The sequence below is a fragment of the Lepidothrix coronata genome, unplaced genomic scaffold, assembly GCF_001604755.1.
Source record: "Lepidothrix coronata isolate B3197 unplaced genomic scaffold, Lepidothrix_coronata-1.0 Scaffold78, whole genome shotgun sequence".
Classification (NCBI taxonomy): Eukaryota; Metazoa; Chordata; class Aves; order Passeriformes; family Pipridae; genus Lepidothrix; species Lepidothrix coronata.
In genome coordinates, this window is record NW_016690258.1 from 3249449 (window position 1) to 3271565 (window position 22117).

At 62.2% G+C, this 22117-nt stretch overlaps 1 protein-coding gene across 2 annotated transcripts; it reads right to left on the reverse strand.

The window, feature by feature from the left end:
• Positions 1-1413: 1413 nt before the first annotated feature.
• Positions 1414-15885, reverse strand: SLC38A3 (solute carrier family 38 member 3). 2 transcript variants are annotated; one of them, XM_017819984.1, is made up of 16 exons: positions 15728-15885; positions 8188-8339; positions 7969-8053; positions 7761-7876; positions 7167-7240; positions 6994-7086; positions 6797-6878; positions 6141-6223; positions 5933-5991; positions 5297-5470; positions 5105-5184; positions 4354-4454; positions 4129-4253; positions 3711-3855; positions 3135-3238; positions 1414-3026 (listed from the first exon to the last, which is right to left on the reverse strand). In XM_017819984.1, exons 2-16 carry the CDS (start codon positions 8295-8297, stop codon positions 2922-2924), a joined length of 1536 nt encoding a protein of 511 aa, XP_017675473.1. In that variant the 5' UTR covers positions 8298-8339; positions 15728-15885; the 3' UTR covers positions 1414-2921. The 2 variants fall into 2 exon arrangements, with proteins under 2 accessions (XP_017675473.1, XP_017675474.1); XM_017819985.1 differs by lacking the exon at positions 15728-15885 and adding an exon at positions 9980-10003 and having other exon boundaries at positions 2922-3026.
• Positions 15886-22117: the final 6232 nt, after the last annotated feature.

A 22117-nucleotide genomic window follows, 5' to 3' on the forward strand; every position in this document is an offset into this window, starting at 1 on the left:
GACGTGGCGGGGGTCATGGAGTATGGGTGCTGCATTTTGGGGCTGGGGCCCTTTGGATGCAGAACAATAGGTGCAGCCTTGGGGTCAGCGGTGTGGATGATGCTGTGTCTCAGGGCCACCTTCTGCGGGGACACGGTGTCATGGGGTGGTGGCTCAGACCGTGGGGATCCCCTTGTTCTATCATTGCCCCTGGGGCTCAGCCCTCAGGGACCCACGTGCCACACTGACAGAGGAGGGGGCTCCTCGGTGGGTACCAGGGCTGGGGGTGCCTGTGACAAGGGATGGGGCAGGATGGGACTGGCCTGGATGGGGCATCTGCAGCTCTCTGCCAGAACAGGGGGCACCCCAGGCGCTTGCCCCATCCCCCAGCTCTCACAGCTGCTCCCTTGGGAACTAGACCCCCCATGCCAGCTGAGGAGGTGGGCAGGCTGTGCAAGTTGCCCCACGGGGCTGGCCCATGCCCAGGCAGCCGCCCTCACTCCGTGCCAGCCCTACAGCAGCATATCATGCCTGCCCGGACCCCCCAGCCCCTCCCCACCCCTTCCACTGACACCCACCAAGCAGGGTGGGGACAGCAAAGGATGCTCTATCTCAGAAGAGCAATACCAGGGGAACGGGGGCAGCATGCTCCGTGGGGTCTGCACCCGTGGGCTTGGCGTGGCAGGAGCAGGGCTGTTCCCGTGGGAGCGGGCTGCCGTGCTAATAAGGCTTCACTAACGAGCTGGCGCTGAGCCCGGGCATGGGGCCGGCGGAGAGGAGCAAGGGGCCAGGGCTGGGGGAGCCGGGGGGCTCACCCCCATGCCATGCTGTGCCATGGGCGAGGGCTGAGGGGCTTTGGGCTGGCCCGGGGGGCACTTGGGGCACCCCCTACCCTGGCCCTGGGCACAAGATGCCCCAGCCCCACTTCTACTGCAGCCCTGCTTCCACAGGAGCCCCACTCCCCAGGGATACTAGTGCCACGGCAGTCCCACTTCCTGGGGTTCCTGCTCCCACATGAGTCCTGCTCCCTGGGGGTCCTGCTCCCAAACTTGTCCCACTCGCCAGAGTCTTGCTCCCACACATGCCCCACTGTCCTGGCGGTCCTGCTCTCACAGGTGTCCTGCTCCCCTAGGGTTTTTCTCCCCAGGAGTTCTGTTTCCCCAGTGTTCAATGCCCACGAGGGTCCCATTTCCACAGGGGTCCCTGCGCATCTGTGTCCGTGTATCTGTGCTGTCCTGCTGTACATCCATGCTCTCTGTCCTGCCGAGCATGCACATGCACTAACCCTGCACATCCATGTCCGCATGTCCCTGCTGTCCTCACACACGTCCGTGCATGCGTGTCCATCTGTCCGTGCCACCTCAGGACGCTGTGTGCCGGGTGCCAGCCTGCGTGCCAGCTCCTCGTCTGCCCCAGTGACGCCCGAGACCTGGGCACATTCACATCTTTATTTTCACCACCGGCCTCCTGCCGCCACCAGCACCACCTCCCCCAATAATTTACACGTGTCAAGGATGGCCACAGGGCAGCTGGGCTGGGGACAGGGACACCAGAGCCACGCTGCAGCCGGCAGTTCCCGGGCAGATGGCGAGGGTCCACGACGGTGTCCCCCCTCCCCTCCCCATGTGATACGTACATTATACAGAGCTACCCAGAGCAACACAACACGTTAAAAAAGATCTACTCTTATGTACAGTATTTATAAAAAGCATCCCAGCCTCCACCACCCAATAAAAAAATACATCTCTTATGTACTTTGCTGCAGGACAGACACCCCCCCCCGACCCGTGCTGCCCACCCTGCCAGGCTGCCCTCCATGCTGGGAAGGGAGGCCGGGGGTGGGAGAGCCACCGTCCAGCTTTTGGCATGGTTTGGGGTGTCCCAGCAGCATGGATGGATGGATGGATGGATCGGTGAGGGCTGTGGGGGCCTGGGTGCTGGCCCAGGGTGCAAGGCGAGCAGGGACAGCTGGGTTTGCTGGGGTGCCCATCACCCTGGCGTCTGGGCACGCAGACGGGGTGCCTCCGCAGCCCTGAGCTGGCCCCCCGTGAGCACTGTCCCCAGACCACCCCACACCCCCCTGTGCCCCTCGGGTGGGCCATGCCTCTGGCAGCCAAGCTGCAGCAAGGGCAGGATGCCAGTGGGCACCAAGCCCCTGGCGTGCGTGTCACCTCCCCAGAGCAATGCAGCCAGTCCCCAAACATGGCCTAGGGGTCAGCAGGGTCCCATCAGCAGGCACCAGGAGCCCAGCAGGCTCAAGAGCAGAGGGCTGGGTACCACCAGCCACAGCAGCAGGACCACCCTTGCCCACGGGGACTGGAGTACACAAATGATGCCAGGGCAGTGGGGTGGCATCTTTCTGGGGACTGGGGGACAGCAGAAGGAGGGGGTGGGTGGCTTGGGCACAGGTGCTGTCACAGATCTGACTGCCCTGATAGATTCCAGCCACCAGGGACACTGTTCATCAGGGCTCTTGATGCTGTCGGGGGGGTGTGGGGGGGGTGGGAGTTGTTGGGGGGGGCCGGGAAAGTGTCCCCAGTCCTCGGTCCCCATGGCGGACAGTGCCCCACGCCCCTGGCAGTGCCTGCTGCTGGCGGCTCTGGGGGTGCAGAGACGAGCCCCACCTGACAGCCAGCTCCGGGTGAGGTAGGGCAGTATTATTGTCCCCATTTTACGGATGGGGAAACTGAGGCGTGGAGCAGGGAGAGTACCCGCTGGAGTGGCTGGGGGGCATAGGACCTGCCCCAGGCTCACTGCCCCATCCCAGGCACAGGTCAAGGAGTCCCCATGCCTGCCATGGCTCATGCCCCCTCACCACCACCAGAGGTGATGGGCAGAATTCCCCAGGGAATCCCAGTGTGGCTGCAGCATGGGGGCTGAGCCCGGGGCTGGCTCTCCCTGGGGCACCGGTGGAGGGGGTTGGCATGGGCACCCGGTGCTGGCTAGTGGCTGCCGCCGCTCTTGCCCCCACCCGTGGCCCAGTCGATGATGATGAAGCTCAAGCTCATGATCATGAAGACCACCCCAAGGAGGGCGAAGCAGGCAGCCTGTGGGGACAAGGAAGGGGCTCAGGGACAGCCAGGGTGATGGGGTTCCCAGCCAGCCTCAGAACCCCCGTCCCCATCCCCATCCTTGTACCCTCTGCCCACACTTACCAATATTTTGGGGGTGGAGCGCAGCGGCTCCTTGTCCTTGGGCATGATGCGGATGTAGAAGATGGCGGGGAAGATGAAGATGAGGCAGGGAGCAGAGGTGGCACCTGGAGCAGACAGGGACAGAGTGGGCAGGGGCCTCCCACGCCGTGGCTCAGCCTTGCCAGCCCCACTGCCAGGCCAGGTCTTGTTCCCCCCCGTTCCCCCCCCTCACCCCCCTCCCAGGCCTGGCAAAGCCTTCCAGGAACCCAGGGACTCGGTGTGCTGGCACTGTCCCCACCCCCCTCCTGCAGCCAGGGCCTTGGCACGGAGCTGAGCGCCGAGAGGGGGGAGCCGGGCTGGGGGGATCGAGGGAAACACACAGGGGAAGAGAAAGTGCTGCCACTGCACTGCAGGAACCAGCCTTCCAGGATGAGGATGGGATGGGGGATTCCCCATACACCAGCTGGTCCTGGCATGATGGGAAGGGGAAAGTGAGGCACAGGGGGGTCAGACAAAGCCAAGCGCCAGCCAGGACAGCGGCTGGTGTGCTGCTGCAATACCCCTGCCCAAGGGGGGACAGGGGACACTGCCACCTACCAATCAAGCCGAAGATGCCAAGAATGGAGGGGGCAAAGATGACCAGGAGGTTGATGAAGGTCAGCAGGACCACTGCAATGATGATGTGGCGGATCCAGCTGAAGTCTTTCCCTTGGAACAGCATCTGCTGGATGGCCCGGCGCACCTGGGGACAGGGACAGGGTGTCACACTCCATCCTTGGAGCCAAGGTCCATCCCATCCCCTGTCATTGCAATCCTGCTGGTCACCATCACCCCTTCCCCTGCCCAAGCCCTGACCCTCATGCCCCATTGGTCCCCATCACCCATCTCTCTGCCCCAGCCCTGTTCCTGGCACCCAGCACGTCCTGTTCCCCAATTCCTGTCCTCTTTGCTGCCTCAGTTTCCCCTCTCAAAGCCTGGTGCTGAAGCCACCTGGCATTCCTGCAGGGCCACTCACCGGGAAGAGGACGATGGGGACAGTGAGAGTGACAGCTGTCAGCACAGCCACCCGCACACACAGGATGAGCACGTCAAAGGGGTCCACTTTGTTGTACGTGTGCAGCAGTTCTGACTCCACACGGCCTGCAGACACCAGTGGGGAGCTGCTGGGTGAGACCCAGCACCACCACCCCCCTGGCACCACGTGCCAGCAGGGCACCCAGCCCCCTCCCTGAGGGCTCACCATAAAATGTGAGGTAGCCGAAGAGGGCAGCCAAGAAGTACATGATGTACATGACCGTGATGGAGATGTTGGAGATGCACTGCATCTTCTTCTTGGAGGGGCTGTGGGAGACGGCGGGCTCAGCACAGCCCCCTGGCACCCCCTGACACCGAGCACCCACCCAACAAGGAGGGGTGTCGCCAGAGCACCTTGGGGTGTGTGAGGGCTGTGCGGAGAAGGGCTGCACTCCCCTTCCTGGGCTGTGTGGTGTGTTGGATCACCCACCACCAGTCACCCACCCACCCACCCATCTCGGGTCACAACACCCACCTCAAAGGGGTCATACCACCCACCACCCATTCCATGTCGCATCACCCACCTCCCAGGGGTGATACCACTTACCACCACCCACCCACCCTGGGCCATAACACCTACCTCCCAAGGGTCATACCACCCAACCTGGGGCATGGCACCCACTTCTTAGGGGTCGTATCACCCAGCAGCCATCCTGACCCACATCACCCACCCCCCAGGGATGATACCACCTAAGCCGGGTTATATCATCAATCTCCCAGGGGTGATATCACCCACCATCCACCTGCTCACCCATCCCAGGTCCTGTCACCCACCACCCCCGCCCACCCGCCCAGGGTCATATCACCCACCTCCCCACGATGCCCCGGCGCAGGTCCCACACACGGACGGTACTGCCTTTGGGTGGGCACCGGACGAAGCCCACCCCTCCCCGTGGGTGCCCCCACCCAGGACTCACTCCTTCAGCTCGGTGTAGATGGGCAGGACCTCGGGGTGGCAGACGAAGGCGAAGGCCATGATGGGGATGGTGTACGCTGTCTGTGCAAGAGGAAGGCGACTGACTGCTGGGTGCCAAGTGCCAGCACCAGGACCACCTGTCTTCATGGAGTGCACAGGGAGGGGGCTCACCCAGAGCCTCAGGGGACCTTACCTGGGAGTTCAGGGTGAAGAAGCTGGGGCTGCAGGTGTCCTGCTCAGGGGCCTGGAGGACAGTGTAGCCATTCTGGTAGTCACTAGTGCTGACAGAAGTGATGTTGAGGATGCCTGTAAGGTTCCCCTCCTGCTCAGGGAGTGGGCAGGGGATCTGGAACTTCTTGTAGATGACCTGGGGTAGAGGGCACATGGGAATGGTCAGCTCTTGATGCCACCAACTCCCAGTACCCAATACCCAAGCCAGCACAATGCCCAGCAGGAGGGTGCCAGTGCCCCTGCTGGGACCCCTCTATGGGGCATCCTTTGCTGGCGTTGCCCCATGGCAATGCTGGTTCCCCCCTGCCTGCCCCTGTGAGGGTGGGCAGCAGGGCAGAGCAGGGCAGCGGCACGTGGAGGGGCCACATGTGTGATTTTCCCCCCCGGCACCCTCTCCCTCTCCCTTTCCATGACACTCAGTTCCTTCAGCCGAAAATAACCCAGCAGCTTGACAGCACCGCCACAGCGTCTCTGCAGCCCCGAGCGCCCGCTGTCCCTGCTGTCTCCACTGTCCCCACAGCAACCAGTCTGGCTGCACCTCCCTGCAGGAGGGATGCTTGGCACCCCAAGGCGCCGGCACGTGCCAGCGGGTGCTCACCGAGATGAGGAAGAAGACCATACAGCTGAGGGAGAAGCCACTGGCGTAGCCAAGGTAGCCTAAGGAGGAAGGAGAGTGGCCGGTGGGTACAGGCAGGACCCTCACACTGCCTAGGTACCCCCTCCATTCCCAGCACGTCCAGGCTGGCACTGCAATCCAGCAAGGGACCCAGGGTGCCAGACCATGGGGTGGCATCCCTCTGACTTACCCAGCTGCTTCATGAGGGCCAGGGGCAGGATAACGGTGACAGAAACCAGGATCACCAGGTAGTTCCCATTCATGTACCAATCCCTGTAAGTAGAGGGCCTGTTCAACACCCCACTCTGCTGGGGCAACGGAGGCAGAGGCAGCCACTGCAGGGGCTGTCTGCCATTTGTAGGGTCCCTGAAGCTGGCAAACCCCAGGGGTACTGGTGTCCCCTAAGGCTGATATCCCTGCTGTGCTAACATCCCTGGGGACCCCTGAGATGGCATCCTTAAGGACCCCTGAGGGCAGCATGCCTGAGGGCCCTTCAGCTGGGTCCTGCCTACCCCCACAGTGGTACCCCCCCAAGGACTAGAGCTACTGGTGTGGATGTGGGCATGGGGTAGGGGGACCTATTCCTAACCAGGGCTCCTGTCCCCCACCCCACAGCCCCAGGTTCTGCTCAAGGAGGAAAGCCTGATCCCAAGGGGATGTGAGGAGCGGGGATTGGAAGTTCAGCTCAGTTTAATCTCACCCAGGGGCTTATTCAGCACTGACAGTTATCAAAAATAGTAGTGGCTTAATGATAGTAAATCCCTGCCATGGGCTGCACAGCTGGAGCCGGAGCGCCGGCGCCTGTCCGGGGAAGGCACGCAGGCAGCGTGGGCAGGAGGCACTCACGTGGTCTTCTCCTCCAGGTTGAGGAAGGTCTGGATGACCAGAGGCACTTCGGATTTGACAATGTACAGGTAGCTGGACATGGCTGCAGGGCAGAGCAAGGTCGTACTGTTCTGGTGTGCTCTGGTCCCATCCATCCCTCATTCCCAGCCTCAACAGGTCTCCCCAGCCTCAACAGGTCTCCCCAGCCCCATCCTCACCTCCAATGTTCTGCAGCGTGATGGCAATGGCTGCTGCCAGCTTCCCTGGCGTGCCAAAGGCTCGGTAGCCCAGCTGCTCATAGGCGCGTATGCCTGTGGGATGGGGAGCAGTGGTGGGGTGAGGGTCAGGATGGGACCCCCTGGCACAGCCCTGCCAAGGACCTGGCACTCACCTACAATGCCCGAGGACTTGAGCAGCAGATGGATGGAGTAGCTGGAGAGCAGGGCCACCGCTGTCAGGAGGAAGCTGCAGGAGGACAGCACAGTCACCAGTGGGTCACAGCACAGGGCTCAGACACAGCTGTGGAGCAAACTCTGCACAGACAGGTTCTGCCTGTGGGCAGCTGTCCTGGCAGGACACCAGCCCCTCACCGGGTGGGTGCTCACAGGGCAGACAGGCTGTAGGGTGCAGGGACCTTGTGACCCACATCTCCATGCCCAATGGAGCTGGCACTCACATCCTTTGGGTCACTTGTGGAAATCTGAACTTGTAGTAAGAAAGCAAACCTTTACCCTTCTCCTCTGCGTCCCCAGTGGGTCACAGCACCCAACAGGGCAGGCAGGCTCATGCCAGCAATGGGCATTGCTCAGCCAGCAGGACACTGGTCCCTGCATCACCTCAAGTCAGAGACTTCTTTCTTTCCTGCACCCACAGACCCCCATGGGCATTGCTCAGCCAGCAGGACACTGGTCCCTGCATCACCTCAAGTCAGAGACTTCTTTCTTTCCTGCACCCACAGACCCCCCCAGACCCCCATGGCACTCACAGGAAGAGGATGATGCCGGTGTTGGCCATGGCATAGGCCAGCCCCAGGATGCCACTGCCCATGATGGCATTGCTCAGGTTGAAGACAGACATCCCAAAAGACGTCTTCCCTTCGAACTGTTCACAGGACATAACAAGGAGGGGATGCACCAGTCCACTGGGAACCAGCCCCATCCCATCCCCACCACCGTGCCCGTGCCAGTACTCACATCAGTGAAGTGCGTTTGCTTCTTCTCAGCACCATGGGGCAGGAACTCCTCCATCTCTGCCACGCCAGTCTGGTTCTCCTCAAATCTGGCCACGGAGGAAGGGGGTGAAGCCAAAGCAGAGCCAGGGGCCATCAGCACTGGCTGGTACTGCAAGGGCAGGGAGCAGCTGGGAGGACCTCCCCAAGTCCCTGGCACTCCTGCTTGCCCCGGGGTCCCTACCTGTCACCCGCCAGCGAGGGGAGAGCAGAGGCGCTGAGCGTGGCCGTGTGCTTCCCATTGGGCACCAGCTCCACCATCTCGGCCTGGAGGGGCACGTCCGTGGTATCCATGGTTGGGAGACAGCTGGGCTCGGTGTGGGCTCTCCTCGGGCTCTGCAAGAGGGGGTCAACAGAGGTCCAGCTCTGGGTAGGAGCACCAGAGGGGCTGGCCTAAAGTCTCACAAGCCCTGCATCCACCAATGACACTGGAGCTGGGCTCAGCACCAGCGCTGGTGGCATTACAGGGACAGGTACCTGGTGATGAGAGGGTCACCCAGCCAGGCATCACCATGTCTGGGCTTCTCCCTTTTGCCCACTCAGTGCACAATGCCCCATGGGGTTCTGCCCCAGTTCCAACACCTACACTGGTGTCCCAAGAGGGGACAGTCCCCTCGCCTGGCCAGCCGTCCCGCAGCCCACCCCACCTCCTTGCCCGCACCACGGTGCTGCCCAGCCCCAGAGCCCCCATCCCCGCCGCCTGCCCACCTCTGCTGCCCTGCCCGCAGCTCCCGGCTCCGTGCCTCAGTTTCCCCTCCTGAAGACGGGCGCCGACAGGCGAGCAGGGCTGTTTGAGGGGGTGGCTGAGGACGGGGTGGGGAGCTTGGGGACCCCCAGCCACCACTGTTATGTGAAGCCCGTGGTGCTGCCCGGCTCGAAGGGCTCACCCGCGTCCCGCCGCTGCCGGGGTGCCAAGGCGGGGGGCTCGAGGGCACGTCAGGGCTGGACAAACGGAGCAGGAAAGAGCGCGGGGCCGGGAGACAGCTCCTTGGCAGGGGAAAGCGGCCGGGCTGCCGAGCGCGGGACGCCTTGGCACGCCGCACAAAGCCGCCTCTGTGCAAGCCCCGGCCCTCCCCGCCCCGCTGGGAAACGGCACAGGGTGGCTTTCTGGGGCAGGCTGGCAGCCGGGGCAGGGTCCCGCCACCCCCCGCCGCCCCGGGGGGCTGGGGTCCTGTCCGGCTGGCCAGGGGGCTCCTTGTTGGGGCTGCATCCGGCCAAAAGACGATGCCACCCACCTGGAAGTGAGGGCTGGCCGGGATGCAGTCTGGTGCCCAACCCCGGGAGGATGCTGCTGCCCCGTCCCCCCGGTGACTGGGGTCTCCATGGGGTGAGCAGGGGACATGCTCATCTTTATGTTTGCAGGGGATTGGTGTCCCTAGAGACCAGAGGAGCCTTTCCACAGCACAGTCAGGTACAGCCATCCTCCCGGCACGCAAGTGAAGGATGACACGGCAGGGTGTGGGTGCCAGTACCTCCGGTCTCCTGAGCTGCTGCCCTGCCTCTCCCTGCCTATCCAGGCCACAAAGGCGACCTGGCAGGGTCATCCCAGGCCACACAACAACTGGCACTGTCAGGTGGGCTGAGCCCATAAGGTTGGCCCAAGATGGGGGGCACATGTCTGGGCCACCCTGCCTACAGCACTGAGCCAGGTGGGGAAACTGAGGCAGAACACAGGCCAGCAGGGATCAGAATGGGAAGGCTCAGACATGCGGGGGATGAGAGGGAAGCGCAGGGCGGGCTCTGGGCGATGATTTATCCCCTCCACTAGGCCTCCGCTTGGGACGGATCCAGGCACAAACAAGGCTGCCAGCACGTCCAAACGCCACCGTTAACTCTGCGCCTTCCCACTGCCATGGGCAGGCAACACCAAACCCACCACTCCTGGTGTGGGATCAAGGGGGACCACCAGATCCCTGATGCTCCAGCAGGTCCCTAAGCCCCCCAGTGCCACCGTGCTGCCTGCGGTCAGGGCTCACCACATCCCACCAGTGGCAGGCAGGAGCTGCCCGCTCCCCTGCCCGCTCCCCCACGGGCGCCAGGAAGGCTGGGCACTCTCCTCTGCAGACCCTTTCTTCTCCCAGGTTATAATTACACCTCTCTGGGCAGCTCAGGAAATACCAACTTCTTCCCCCAAGCGTCTCTCGGAATAGCAAGCGGCAGGGCCGGGCTCATTCAGCATGCACCAGGCTTCGTGCTGCCACCCAGACGCTTCCTCCCGCCAGGCAGCCCTGGCACAGCCCTGGCACAGCCCTGGCACAGCCACGGCACCACTTGCTACCACCTCCCCAGCTGGCCCTGGCCTTTGCCCCTCAGCCAGGGTCTCCTGGTGGCAGTGGCCAGGGCAGGGGGGGAGATGAAAGGGGAGGGTGCGGAAGACGCTTCGATCGGGCAGCGCATGCCCTGCCTGCCGCTGTTTGCCTTGTGATAAGGCTGGGCAGAACAACAAATACAGAGTGGCGGGTGGCCCTGAGGGGGTGGCGTGGGTCCCCCTGGGCTGGGGGGGGGTGTTTTCACCTTTCTCACTGTGTGCCCACCTCAGCTGGGGACCCTCTGCTCCAGGCAAAGAGCATCTCCCCAGGGATCAGTTCCCTTAGGGTGCCACCACACAGATGAGGTGCTGCCATCTTCTCTGCCACATTGGGCAGCCCATGTGCTGCCTGGCGTCATCCCCCTCCTGACCAGCAGCCCCAGCACCCACTCGCCCAGCCTGATGGTGTGGTCCTGGCCACGTGCACGGGCACAGAACCCCCCCCAGCTGCAGCACCCAGGGCCGTGTTCCTGGGGGTGCTGAGCAAGCTGCATCGATTTCCCGGCTTGCACCTCCCCACTGGCTGCCAGCGCTGGGTGACAACGACAGGGACAGCCCCACTGCAGACAGACCTCCCACCTCTCACAGACTGCTCCTGCTGTCCCACTGTCGTGGCCAGGCAGCCCGAGCCAGGCTCTGGTGCCGTCCCGCAGCCCCCACAGACGGAACACGGAGCTGGATGCATGTGGCAGCACGTACCCTCCTGCTGGCCACGTCTGCACACCAGGGGAAGCTATGTTAGGTCTCGCACGCCGCATCCCAGCCAGCACAGACGCCTGCCCTCCCTCGCTGGGATAGGGACGACGTGTTTAGGGCGGCAGGGTTCCCAGATCCCTGCCCTGCCTTGGCAGGAGGGCAGTCCTAGACTCACCCCAGCCCCCTGCCAGCCCTCCTCGGGGACCAGGGCACCATGGTGGGGTTCTGGTCCTGGAAGGGGCTGCATCCCTCTGCCACAAAGACTTTATTTAAAAGGTGGAAAATCCCATCTGGGAGCAAGGCACAGGCAGGAGCAGGGGGCTGGGGTTGGGGAGCTCTGCCAGTAATGCCAGCAGACAATGTCGGACGGCGGTCCATTGCATCTGGCAATGTGTCCAGGAGGACAGGTACCATCCTGGGAAAGCCTGGATCTTGCACTGTGCTGGTTACCCTGGTCAAGCCTCGGCATGGCACAGTCCCTACCAGCACATGCTGTGCCAGTGGGAGTATGGCACGCATAGAGAAAGGCAGCCAGTGCCTGCCAGCCTGCACCAGGCAGCACCAGCCTGGGGGCCACCACCCACTGCGTCCCCCCAGCCCACGTCACCCACCTGGGAGCACCCACTTGCTCCCAAACACGGGGAATGAAGGTTTCTGTGGCAGCAGGTGAGCGCTGCCCCAGGCCAGGGACCCCCACAGGGCAGAGACCCCCCTCCCCATCTTCTCTCCCTCTGCAGATGAATCCTCACTAATCCGGCCCATCTGGGGCCGTGGGACTATTCCGGGTGGTAATCCGGCTTTAGCACCAAGCCTGCCGCAGCTGCCGGCCTGCGTGATGGCAGCCAGGTATCCCGCTGCCTCCGGTGTGTGCCAGGGGCACAGTAGCCCCCCCGCCCATGCCCGCCTGCCCAGGTGGCCGTTCGGGTTTCAACGGAGCTGGACACACAGGTCTCATGTTCCCTGGGGCTGTGCTGGTGACAGAACGTGCCCAGAGAGACGGGCAGTGTGGGCAACTGGGCAGGGATGCCACTTGTGTCCCCCCAGTGCCATCAGCCCCGGGCCCAGGGTTACCCCCAGCACCACCACAGGGCATGGGGTGACCGTCAGCCTGGGGTCCCTGGTCAGCCTCCAGCACTGCTGTGGGCGTGGGGATGTGTGGGCACAGGGGCAGATCTGGGGCAACAGTCCAAACCTCAGGGGTCCCTGGGCAACATCTCCCCAGGAAAGCTGACCCCAGCAGAGCACACAGCAGAGAACCCCCTATCCCATTGCCCCTTCACAGACAACATTCTGAGGCAGCCTTGCCAGCAAGGTCTGCTCTTCCCCGAAACACGCACAGCTGTGGCTTTCCCCACAACCTGCCTTCCTAAAATTAGCACCTCAAACCTGGTTTTAACCTATGGCATTCCCCTCCTCCATCTCCCAGCCAAGAATAGGCAGTCTCATGGTCCCATGTCTCCCAGGGGAAGCAGCCACTCGAAGGGGCAAATCCAGCTGTTCAGGGGATGGTCAGGCACCTCACCTTTGGGGTAAGGGCTCTGGGGGTAACCCCATGGGCATGGGGACCCCAGCAGCTGTAGGGAGGGACAATTGGAGACAATCTGCCTGGTGCGCGGCTGGAGAGCCCCTCTGGGTTGCTCTGCTGTAGTCCCTCCCCAAAGAGATCTGCTGGAGACCCTCCTGAGATAGCCCCACCAGAGCTCCTCAGGAGATGACAGCCCCACCACTCAGTCATGCCAGCCTGCCCCACTCATGCTCCCAGCACAAGCTGGGCAAAGTGGGCGCTGCTCCTGGGCTCCCCTCACCCCAGGGCTACCTGGGCTTTCAAACCCAAATACCACACCATGGCTCAGGCAATGCCCCCCGTGCTGCAGCCAGGGCAGAATTGGTAGTAACAAGAAGGATCAAGTGGCTCTGGAAGCTGTTGTCCTGGCTAACAGGGCTCTGGCAGCACCAACACCTGCACGGGCAGTTCTGGGCCATCTCTGCCTCATCATGCTGACAGCAGTGCCCATCCAGGGTCTTCCCTCAAAGAGCACAAGTGGCACCCATGTCCTGGGGGACAGCTCTGCCTGAGCCTGGGAATATGCCTGCAGACAGAACGTGCCGACAGCTGAGCTGGCCCGTGGCCACTGTCCCAAAGCAACAGACGTGCTGGGGTCTGGGACACATCAGGAAGGGGAAGGGCAGTGCAGGGAAGGGGGTGGTAGAGCCAAACATCATGGTGGGGCCACGGGGTGCGTTTTCCAGCACCAGAGCCATGGTGTGGCTCAGCCACGGCATCCCCTGCCAGGCGCACACCCCAAGATGGGGCCGTGGTGCAGGTATCGGCCACCACGTCCCCACCACGTCCTCCCACATCCAAGTACCAGTACCGAGGCAACCTGGGAAGAGCAGTGGGGAAGCTGAGGCCAGGCAAGCATTGCAGTGTCCAGCACTGAGACAGCCCAGGTTGTTGCTGACACAGGCCGGCTTGAGTCTGTGTGGTACAAGGTCAGGCAGCAGAGGCGGCTGACAGCGTGGGCACAGGGACAGGGTGGGCACAGCACAAAGCTAGTGGCACCCAGTGTGGCTCTATGGAAGGCTGGGTGAGATGCCAGCTTGAGCCCAAAACATCTCTGGCAGTTCTAGGCTATGTGACAGGTTTTGCTTTAAACTTAAAACACTGCCCGTCAGGAGCACACGGTCATCCAGGGAGGATGGTGGCACAGGTGGTGGTACTGCAGGGACTGATGGGCAGGTAATGCCTGTAAAAGAACATGTCAGGTTTTCTATCGCACCTCTGGAGATGCATTTTGCCTTGAAAGCGAGGTGCTTTCCAGGAGTTCCCACTCCCCAAAACACACCTGTCCCTGGCAGGATGACACTGAGTTGTCAGTGGCAAAATATCCAAGCTGCCATTTGCTGCAGTCAGCACTGGGGTCACAGGAGGGACTGGCCTCAGCCACAGCACCATGTGCCCCCAGCACCCCCAGCACATCCCCCTGTCCTAACCAGGGGCCATGATCTGCCCAAGCCCCATGGTACCACCTCTGTCCCTGCCTGTGCCACTCTCACCACTGGAACACCCTGCCAGCCTGGCATCTGCTTCATGGGGACACCAGGACTGGGCTGGCTGTGCCCTGCTGGCATGGGGGACCCATCCAGCCCCAGACCTGCGTCAGCAGCTGGGGAGGCACGGGGCGGCTGAGACCCACGCAGTGAGGAGAGCTGGGGACATGGGGGGCCCATCCTGTCCCTGACCCGCCTCTGTTTTCTCAAGGGCTGCACTTCCAAAGGAGCCCGTGGGATCCCGCTCCTTCCCCCCGTCCCCATGTGCCAAGGAAAATAGGCTCTGCCGATGCCTGTTTGTTTGCCGTGGCTGCAGCCCCGGCGTGTGATTACAGCTGCAGCACGGCCGGGTGCTGCGGGGCCCTTTGCGCCTCAGCCAGGGTCCCCCGCAGTGCCGGCACCCCCCCATGCCACCCACGGGTGGGCTGGGGTGTCCCACTGCCCCCCCAGCACCCCTGGCCACCGGAGCCAGGCCACACCAGTGCTTTGTTCTGGGAGACAGGTCAGTGTCACAGGGCACAGAGGGCTTTCTCTGGGGTACCCCCATAAAGCCACAGGGAGGCCAGCAGCAGGAACCAGGCAGGTCTAACAGCTCACCTTGGGCCTGATCCAAACACCAGTGGAAAATTCCCCATCTCCTCCGTGGCAGCTCAGCACAGTCATGCCCTCCGCAGCCAGCCGGGGCTCTGCTTCCCCTCCATCCCACCTGTTGGGGACTTGCCAGGTCCCCTGTCTCACCTGTGACACTATAGAGCTAGCCCAGCTCGGGGAACCCAAGTCCAGCAGCCACCTGCTGTGCCTCAGTTTCCCATGGGGAACACTTCTCTCCAGTGGGACCTTCAAAGCTGCCCTGGCAGAGCGGGCCACCACACCGGCTGGCACGGGACACGCGTGGCCAGCAGGAACGCAATGTGCTGCCTGGCTTTCCACGCCGCTGTCCGGGGCAGCCAGGCTCTATAAATACCACAGCCTGTGGGATCTCCGCACGCAGGACCCGGCCAGCCCCAGCAGTGCCCGTGACGGCCAGCATCACTCTCCCTGCCCGTGCCCCCCGCTCCGGCACCCCATCACCCTGACACCCGATCCCGGCGGCAGCCGATTCCAGCCTTCAGAAACATATGTCATTCCCACGGGCGATTAAAAATTAAAGCAGAACAAAAGGAAAGTAAAGGGAGTTTGAGGCTGGTGTCACTATGAGTATCAGCAGAGCAAGCGGCCACGCCGAAGCCCCCCGCACCACGACCCGGGCAGGGGCTGAGCCAGAGCGCTGGAGTACCCAGGTGGAACGGCAGAGCTCTGCCTCCCCCTGCTCTCGCGGGATATGTCACCCACCCGTGGGAAGGTGCCAGGCGCTAAGGAGGGAAGTAGCAGGAGGACAGAAAAGCAAACAGCCCCGGGGCGCTGCCACCTGCCAGGACTGCCGAGCCCCGGAGTCTCCCCCTTGCTGCTCGGCGCCGGGAGGAGGAGGAGGAAGAGGAGAGACAGCCGGGCTGCGGGAGGAAAGCCGCCGGCGAAGCGCGATAGGTCAGGGAGGGCTCGATGGCGTGCGGAGTAGAAAACGGGGAGGTGAGGGGTCCGAGCGCCCGGCAGCCTCCAGACACGGAGCTTCCCGGAGGACAAGTCAGCGAGCCCAGGGGTGCGAGCACCGGGGGAGACCGGAGGGACCTACCTGCCCCCTCTCCGCGGTGCCTTTGCTGCGGGCTGGGGCGAGCAGCCCCCGGTGGCCGGTGTCGCGGATTAGAGACTATCCTACGACCGTAATCCCGGCGGAGCCGGAGATTAAACCGGAGCCGGGCCCGCCCCCAGCGCGGCTCCCAATCTCCGCTTCGCCGGGACAGCGTCAGGGGCAGTGCCGGGGAGGGACCGGCCGCGGGGGGAGCGACCGCCCCACGCCGACCGGCCCCTGCCCCGCCCCTCCCCGGAGGGACCATCGCCCCTCGGGCATCGCCGCCCACCGGGCATTGGTGTCTCACGAGACATGGCTGACCGCCGGGCATCACCCCCTCACCGGGCATCATCCCCTCACCAGACATCAGTGTCCCACTGGGCATCACCCCCTGCACCCCCCCAGACACTCATCATCCCCCACCGAGCATCAGTGTCCCACCAGGCAGCGCTGCCCCACCTGGAATCGGTACCTCACCAAGCATCCCCACTCCACTGCACATGGCCATCCCACTTGGTATTGGTGCCCCTCCAGGCATGGTCACTCCATCGGACATCCCTACCCAGAGCAGACAGGGCTGCTGCTAGAGGCCAGTGGCTGCTCTCCAAACTACAGGGCAGGGGCAGTTGCTCTAATCTAACCTGAAAGGGTAGTTCCAGCATGTGCCGAGTGCTGGCACTGGGTTTTCTCCCATCTTAGGCAGGGGCGGGGTCACCCAGCAGGGGCAAGGTCACCCAGCAGCAACCTCCCCCAGCCAGATTCTCCCCCTGGCTTGAGAAGCTCAAGCTGCTCCCACGTTAAACCAGCCCAGCTGGCTGCCATGCTCAGGGTGCCTGCCCCGCTCAGGGTGCCTGCCCCAGCACCTCAGAACACTAGGAGCAAACAATCCATGTGGGATCATCTCAACATGACCCAGAGTGAGTGGGACAGTCTGATCCCCTCCTCCAGTCTCCATCAAACTTCCCCACTTGAGCTGAAACACCTCTTTTTCCTGGAGACACACTGTTGGAGTCTATCCCCATGAAAGTACCATAAAGAGGAAATTTCTTCTCCCAAGTGCATCCTGTACACTTCAGGGAGAGCCAGGAGCTCGTGGTCAGTCACCAGCCATATCCCCAAAGATTCCTTGCCCCTTTCCAAGGGCTGTCCCCCCTAAACTACCTCCTGCTCATCTGCCCTGCCTGGCTTTTACTTCAGAGGAAAATCTTGGAGGTCCATGCTTGGGGGTCCACCCATCTCCTATGCTGAGCCATGAGCCCTGCCCAGCTCATTGGCAGGATGGCTCTGCTCAGTGCTGGAAGGTTTTATTTGTGTTATGCATATCTTTCATAAATCCTTGCGAAGCCTTGGGCAGCCTGGGACGGAAATGGCTTTGCCAGGCAGCAGCGAGCATCGCCATCGGGATGAAACGTCCCCTTGCAGCGGCGGCACTCTCTCACCTGGACATCGAGGGATGTTAAATATTCAGTGGCAGCTGTGCCCTCACGCTCCCGGCAATCCCGCGGCTCCTGTTACTGCCGCTCTCCCTTGGCTGGATACATACATCCATTAACTAATTTCTAATAACAGCAGCATGCGTAAGTGCTGAACCAGCGCTGGCTGGCACGCCGGGGGAGTGGAGACAGCCAGATTTGGCAGTGTGACGGGGAGCCGGAGGCACCCAGAGGATGGGCACGGTTGGCCTCAAGCCACCAGCTTAACCCTTCCTCTGCCCTGGCAAAGGCGGGAGCAGCCACGTGGCACCGGTGCAGAGACATCGCAGGACGGGCGGCAACACACCTTGCCGAGGTTGTAAAGTGAGAACAAGAGCTTCCACCCTGTAAGCAAACACAGCACAGGTGCTGGGGATGGGGACAGTATGGCCCCATGGCACAGGGTGCAGTGCCTGTCATGGGGTGGGCATGCTGGAGGACCAGGGTGTGGGCAGTGACTTGGAGGCTGTCTGCTCCTTCCCAGCCTCCAAATGCCTTTCCCTTCTCCTGTTGGCACAAATGCAGCCATATCTCCTTTTTATCATCCCCTCTCTTGTCCAGCGTGTGACACCACTCTCCAGTGTTTCTGCTCTCCAGGTGGGTGGGGGAGATGGGCTCCTCTGTGCCCAGAGGAAGCTTTGCAGAAAATCAAAGCAGTGAGAAGAGGAGGAAAAGGGAGCGAAGATGTCCCCAAACCTCCCAGAGCCTGTCCCAGTGTCCCCACAGCTGGCACACAGCAGCTCCAGCCTCATGCCAGGCTGGCCATGCAAAGGGGAGCCATGCAAGGGGAAGGGCTAAGACCCTTCTCTTGAACCCTTGAACTGACTGCCAGTTCTTCCCAGGCCATTTCACCGATGGCTCTGGTGGTGTCAGGGCTGTGCCTGGGCTCCAGTGGATTGCAAAACCATGCGGTTTTCTCCAGCTGTCTGGAAAGTTTGACGCGGGATTCCCGGATGTGAGGAGCCTTCAGGGGAGCCCGGCACAGCACGGCTCATCTCACCAGCAACATCCTGCCTCACCAGTGGCAGGGAGCTGAGCACTGTGCCAGAGCTGTCTCCCACAGCCAACCTCTGTGGGGTTTACTTTCTCACCATTTCCCCCAGCCAAAAGCCGCCCTATTTTTCGTCCTTCAGCCACGCTCAGAGATTGAACAGATTAAAGTGAGCCCATAAAACCCCTCAGCCTCAACAACATCCCAGCATGGACAAGGCCAGCTGGGACCCAGGCACAAAGCAGTGGGTGCCATGCGTGGCCAGGGCGTGCTCTCCTTGTCATGCCCGGCTTCCTCACCTGGCGCCTGCACCTGCTGCCTGCTGTTGCCTGCTGCTGCCTGCTGTTCCCAGGACCCAGATGGCAGGAAGATATGGCAGAGATAATGGTTAGATTTGCAGCCCAAGCAGTGTTCCCCCCACCACTACTGTGACCTCTCGAAACAGTAAGTCTCCCGGAACTTGACCTTGCTGGGAACACACGAGTGTGTGCCTCTGGTCCCCAGCACTGGCCATCCCACAGACACAGTGCCAGCACCCACCAGGGGCTCTGAGACTCCTCTGCCACCCCAACCCCATAACCCTGAAGCAACGAAGGCACAAAAGGGACTGGGAATGCTGGTGATAAGAGGAGAGGGATGTCTGCGACCCAAAGCATGGGCTGGGTGAACTCCAAGTGCAACCTGTCTGAGGCCATGACCAAGGCTGGACCCTTCCTACCCCCAGCCCACCCTCCACAGGAACCCCCCAGTGCTGGCAGAAGGGTACTTGTACCTAGAGGTGGCAGGGAGCAGCTGGTGGCCCCCTCCCTCGCCCTTGACCGCCGCCTCCCACCTCCCTCCCGGCACATGCTGTCATGTGGCAGGGCACAACAACAACACGGGCTAATTGGTTAATGTGATTTCAAAACATGATTTGCAATTATAACTCACCAGAGAGCATTCAATGATCCCGCACATTGGAGAGTGGGTTTTTCTCCTTCGTTTGTTCCTGGAACCTCGAAACCAATTAACTTTACAGAAGCCAGAAGCAAAGCACTGCTCAGCAGACCTGAAGGGTGGGTTATCTCTGTGCTCAATCGCCTCCCTGCCAAGCGACAAGCTGGGAAGCAAGGGCCCTAGGACGAGCCCTGGGGTAACCCCGACGCTTCTTCCTACACCACTGTGAGGCTGGGAGAGGGTACTAGATCCCTCAGCTCCTGCAGCCCCCTGTGGGATGCTGGTCACACACAGGCTCCCCCAGCTCCCAGCCATCAAGCACACTGCTGCTTGGAAGCACTTGAGGGCAGGAGGATGCCCTGAGCCCCAAGTGGTGGGGATAAACTGTTCCTATTGGCATAGGGAGACTGTCCCTTCAGTCCCCACCGGAGGGGGTGGCAGCAGCCTATTCAGCTCTGCCACCCAGGCAGGGCAGCCATGTCCCTGCTGTCCCCACTGGCAGCACCCACAGCTCCACCAGGGTCAGAGGCTTTGATTCCATGGGCTGACCATCCTGCAGCAAAGGCTTAAATGCCTTTAAGGTAATTAAGCAAGGACTTAGCAAGGACTTTAATGCCTTTAAATGCAACTCAAATTCCTTTCAAGCCAAACAAACCCAAGTAGCAATGATGCTCCTGAAACATCAGGCCCCCAGTGCCCAGCTCCCCTGAGTACTGGACCATTTACACAGTGTCCCCAGCTGCTGGGCCCTGTTGCTTCCCGCATCCCACTGGAAAGTCAGGCATGGGGCTGGCAGTGTCTTCCCTTGGGTGGGCAAAGAGGTGTTGACTACCACCAGCTGCTGGAGGGATGCTCTGGCAGCTATCCCTCAGGATGGGAAACACTCCCATGTGTACAGGGCCTGAGTCTCTCTGGGCTGGGAGCTGCCTTTCATCAGCCCCCCAAGCCTCAGGCTCCTCCATACCTCAGGGAGCTCTGCATCCCACATTGCAACCACCCAGGCTTCCTGAGGATGGGGAGGGAGCCCAGGCAGCTACCAAAGCCTATGAGGAGGCACAGGCTATGCCAGCAGCACAGAACAGCAGTGCTGGGCTGCCCTACACCCCAAATCCCCTGTGACACCAGGTCCACAGACAAGTCACAGCCAAGATGGGTGCTGACCATTTAGCAGAGCAGTAGCAGGACTCCAGCATGGGCCAGCAGAAGGAAATGTGGGGCAGCGTTGAGGCGGCTCCAGTCCCTGGGAAGGGGGCTCTCCTGTTCAGCTCCAAGCTTCCAGCTGTCAGGAGCGCGGAGCCGGCTGGGAGTCCCCCCAGGGATGCTGGGCTTGCTGCCCAGGGCCTGGGCAGGAGAGTGGCAGATGGCTGGGGAACTGGGGACGAGGGAGCAGGGGAGGACCAGGAACACCTTTCAGCCTAGACAACTGTAGCATCCTTGTTTAGAGATGTAAATAACTGGGCCAAAAATGGAGATGTGGCCACAGCCATGTCCCATTTCTCCCTGGGGGGCCGTGGTTGGTCCAGAGCCAACCAAGGAGCAGATATGGTTCCTGCAGTCCCAGTGAAAGGCAATCTGCTCCCACTCCCCACACAGGCACCAGCAGGGCCATTCTGGGCCCCCACCCTTGCTGGGGTGACTGTCAGACCCAGGGCCAGACATTCCAGCACAGGTTCCTGTCGGGTGTGATCCAGCCACGAGAAGGAGAGGGTATAAAGGCCCTTTCATGGCCCATCAGGGGAAAGACTCAGCAGGAGAAGCACAAAAGGATGTGCTGGTGCTCAGGACTGAGGCTGCCGTGTCCCCCAGCACCAGGGCTCCCGAGCTTCCACAGGGGTGGGATGTGGGGGTGCCCGCCCCAACCAGGGGGTGGCTGGGGAGTGTCGAGTGGCATCATCCAGCCTTGTGTTTGGGTGGACTGAGCCTGGCACTGTTTCAGGCTGGTCAGTGCTGGCATGGTGGCTCTCTCCAGGGTTGGGAAAGCCCCGGGGCAGCTGCCCCTCTCCCTCCCCTCCAAGCTAGCCGACAATTGGCTGCCCAAAGGACGCCGGCCTTGATCTGCATCGCTGGCCATCCCCAGGGCCGAGCAAACAGAGAGGAAAACAGCTCCAGCCGGCTCCTACCACTGCCGGCGTCCAGCCAGCTCCGACACTCCCAGTGCTCCTGTCCCTGGGACCCCCGTCTCATGGCAGACCTGGCAGCACCACCCTGCCCAGTGCTGCCAGGGGACTGATGGTACTGACCTACCTGCCCTGCAGCCAGGAGTGAGCCCAGGGACTGCAGGGGCTGAGCTGGGAGGAGGAAACATGAACTAGGATAAACCCCACTGTGCTGGTGAAGGGATTGCCTGCACTGGGAAAAGTGAGGTCCAGCCAGGGCAGCCCTGAGACCACTGGCCCTGAGTGCATGGCCATCTCTCCTTGCCCAATCGAAGAGTTGGCTTGTCCAGTTCAGGGCTGTTTGCCATGGGGCTGGGCCAGTCCATGGGGCTACAGGCCAGTCCATGGCCGGTCGTTTGGCAGCAGGGGGCCAGCATGTGTCAGGGGCATGCATGTGTCAGCTCTGCCCAGCCACCTCACATGCTCACAGCCCAATTCACTGAAACCCCTTCCCACCAGCAGAGCATGGTGCTTCATGGAAATCCCCCCGCATCCTTCCCAGATCTCCCCTGTCAGAGAGGCGCCTCCGTTCCACCAGATGCCGGGGAAATGCCAGAGGCCAGCTCCAGTCTCAGTCCTCCTCAGCACATCCCATGCCACCCGAAGTCCCTATAGCCTGCTCCATGACACTCGCAGGAGCCCCACCCTGCCTGTGACCAGCAGGGCCCCCCTGCCACCAGCACTGGGCTTGGTGGGATGAAGAAAGCACAGACGTGGGCAGTGATGGGTATGGGGGCACCGGTGGCCATGGCGGCACAATGGAGGCACCATGGCCAGGGTGGGCTCCCAGCTGCCCTCCCGGCACTGCTGCAGTCCCTCGGGAGGTCAGGCCATGGGT

Coding starts and splice junctions, on each gene's coding strand:
- SLC38A3 (XM_017819984.1), bottom strand. CDS start 8,297: ATGGATACCACGGACGTGCCCCTCCAGGCCGAGATGGTGGAGCTGGTG. Junction 8,054..8,187: donor CCCTCGCTGGCGGGTGACAG/GTAGGGACCCCG, acceptor CTCCGTGGCCAG/ATTTGAGGAGAACCAGACTG. Junction 5,471..5,932: donor TGGTCTTCTTCCTCATCTCG/GTGAGCACCCGC, acceptor CCTCTACCCCAG/GTCATCTACAAGAAGTTCCA.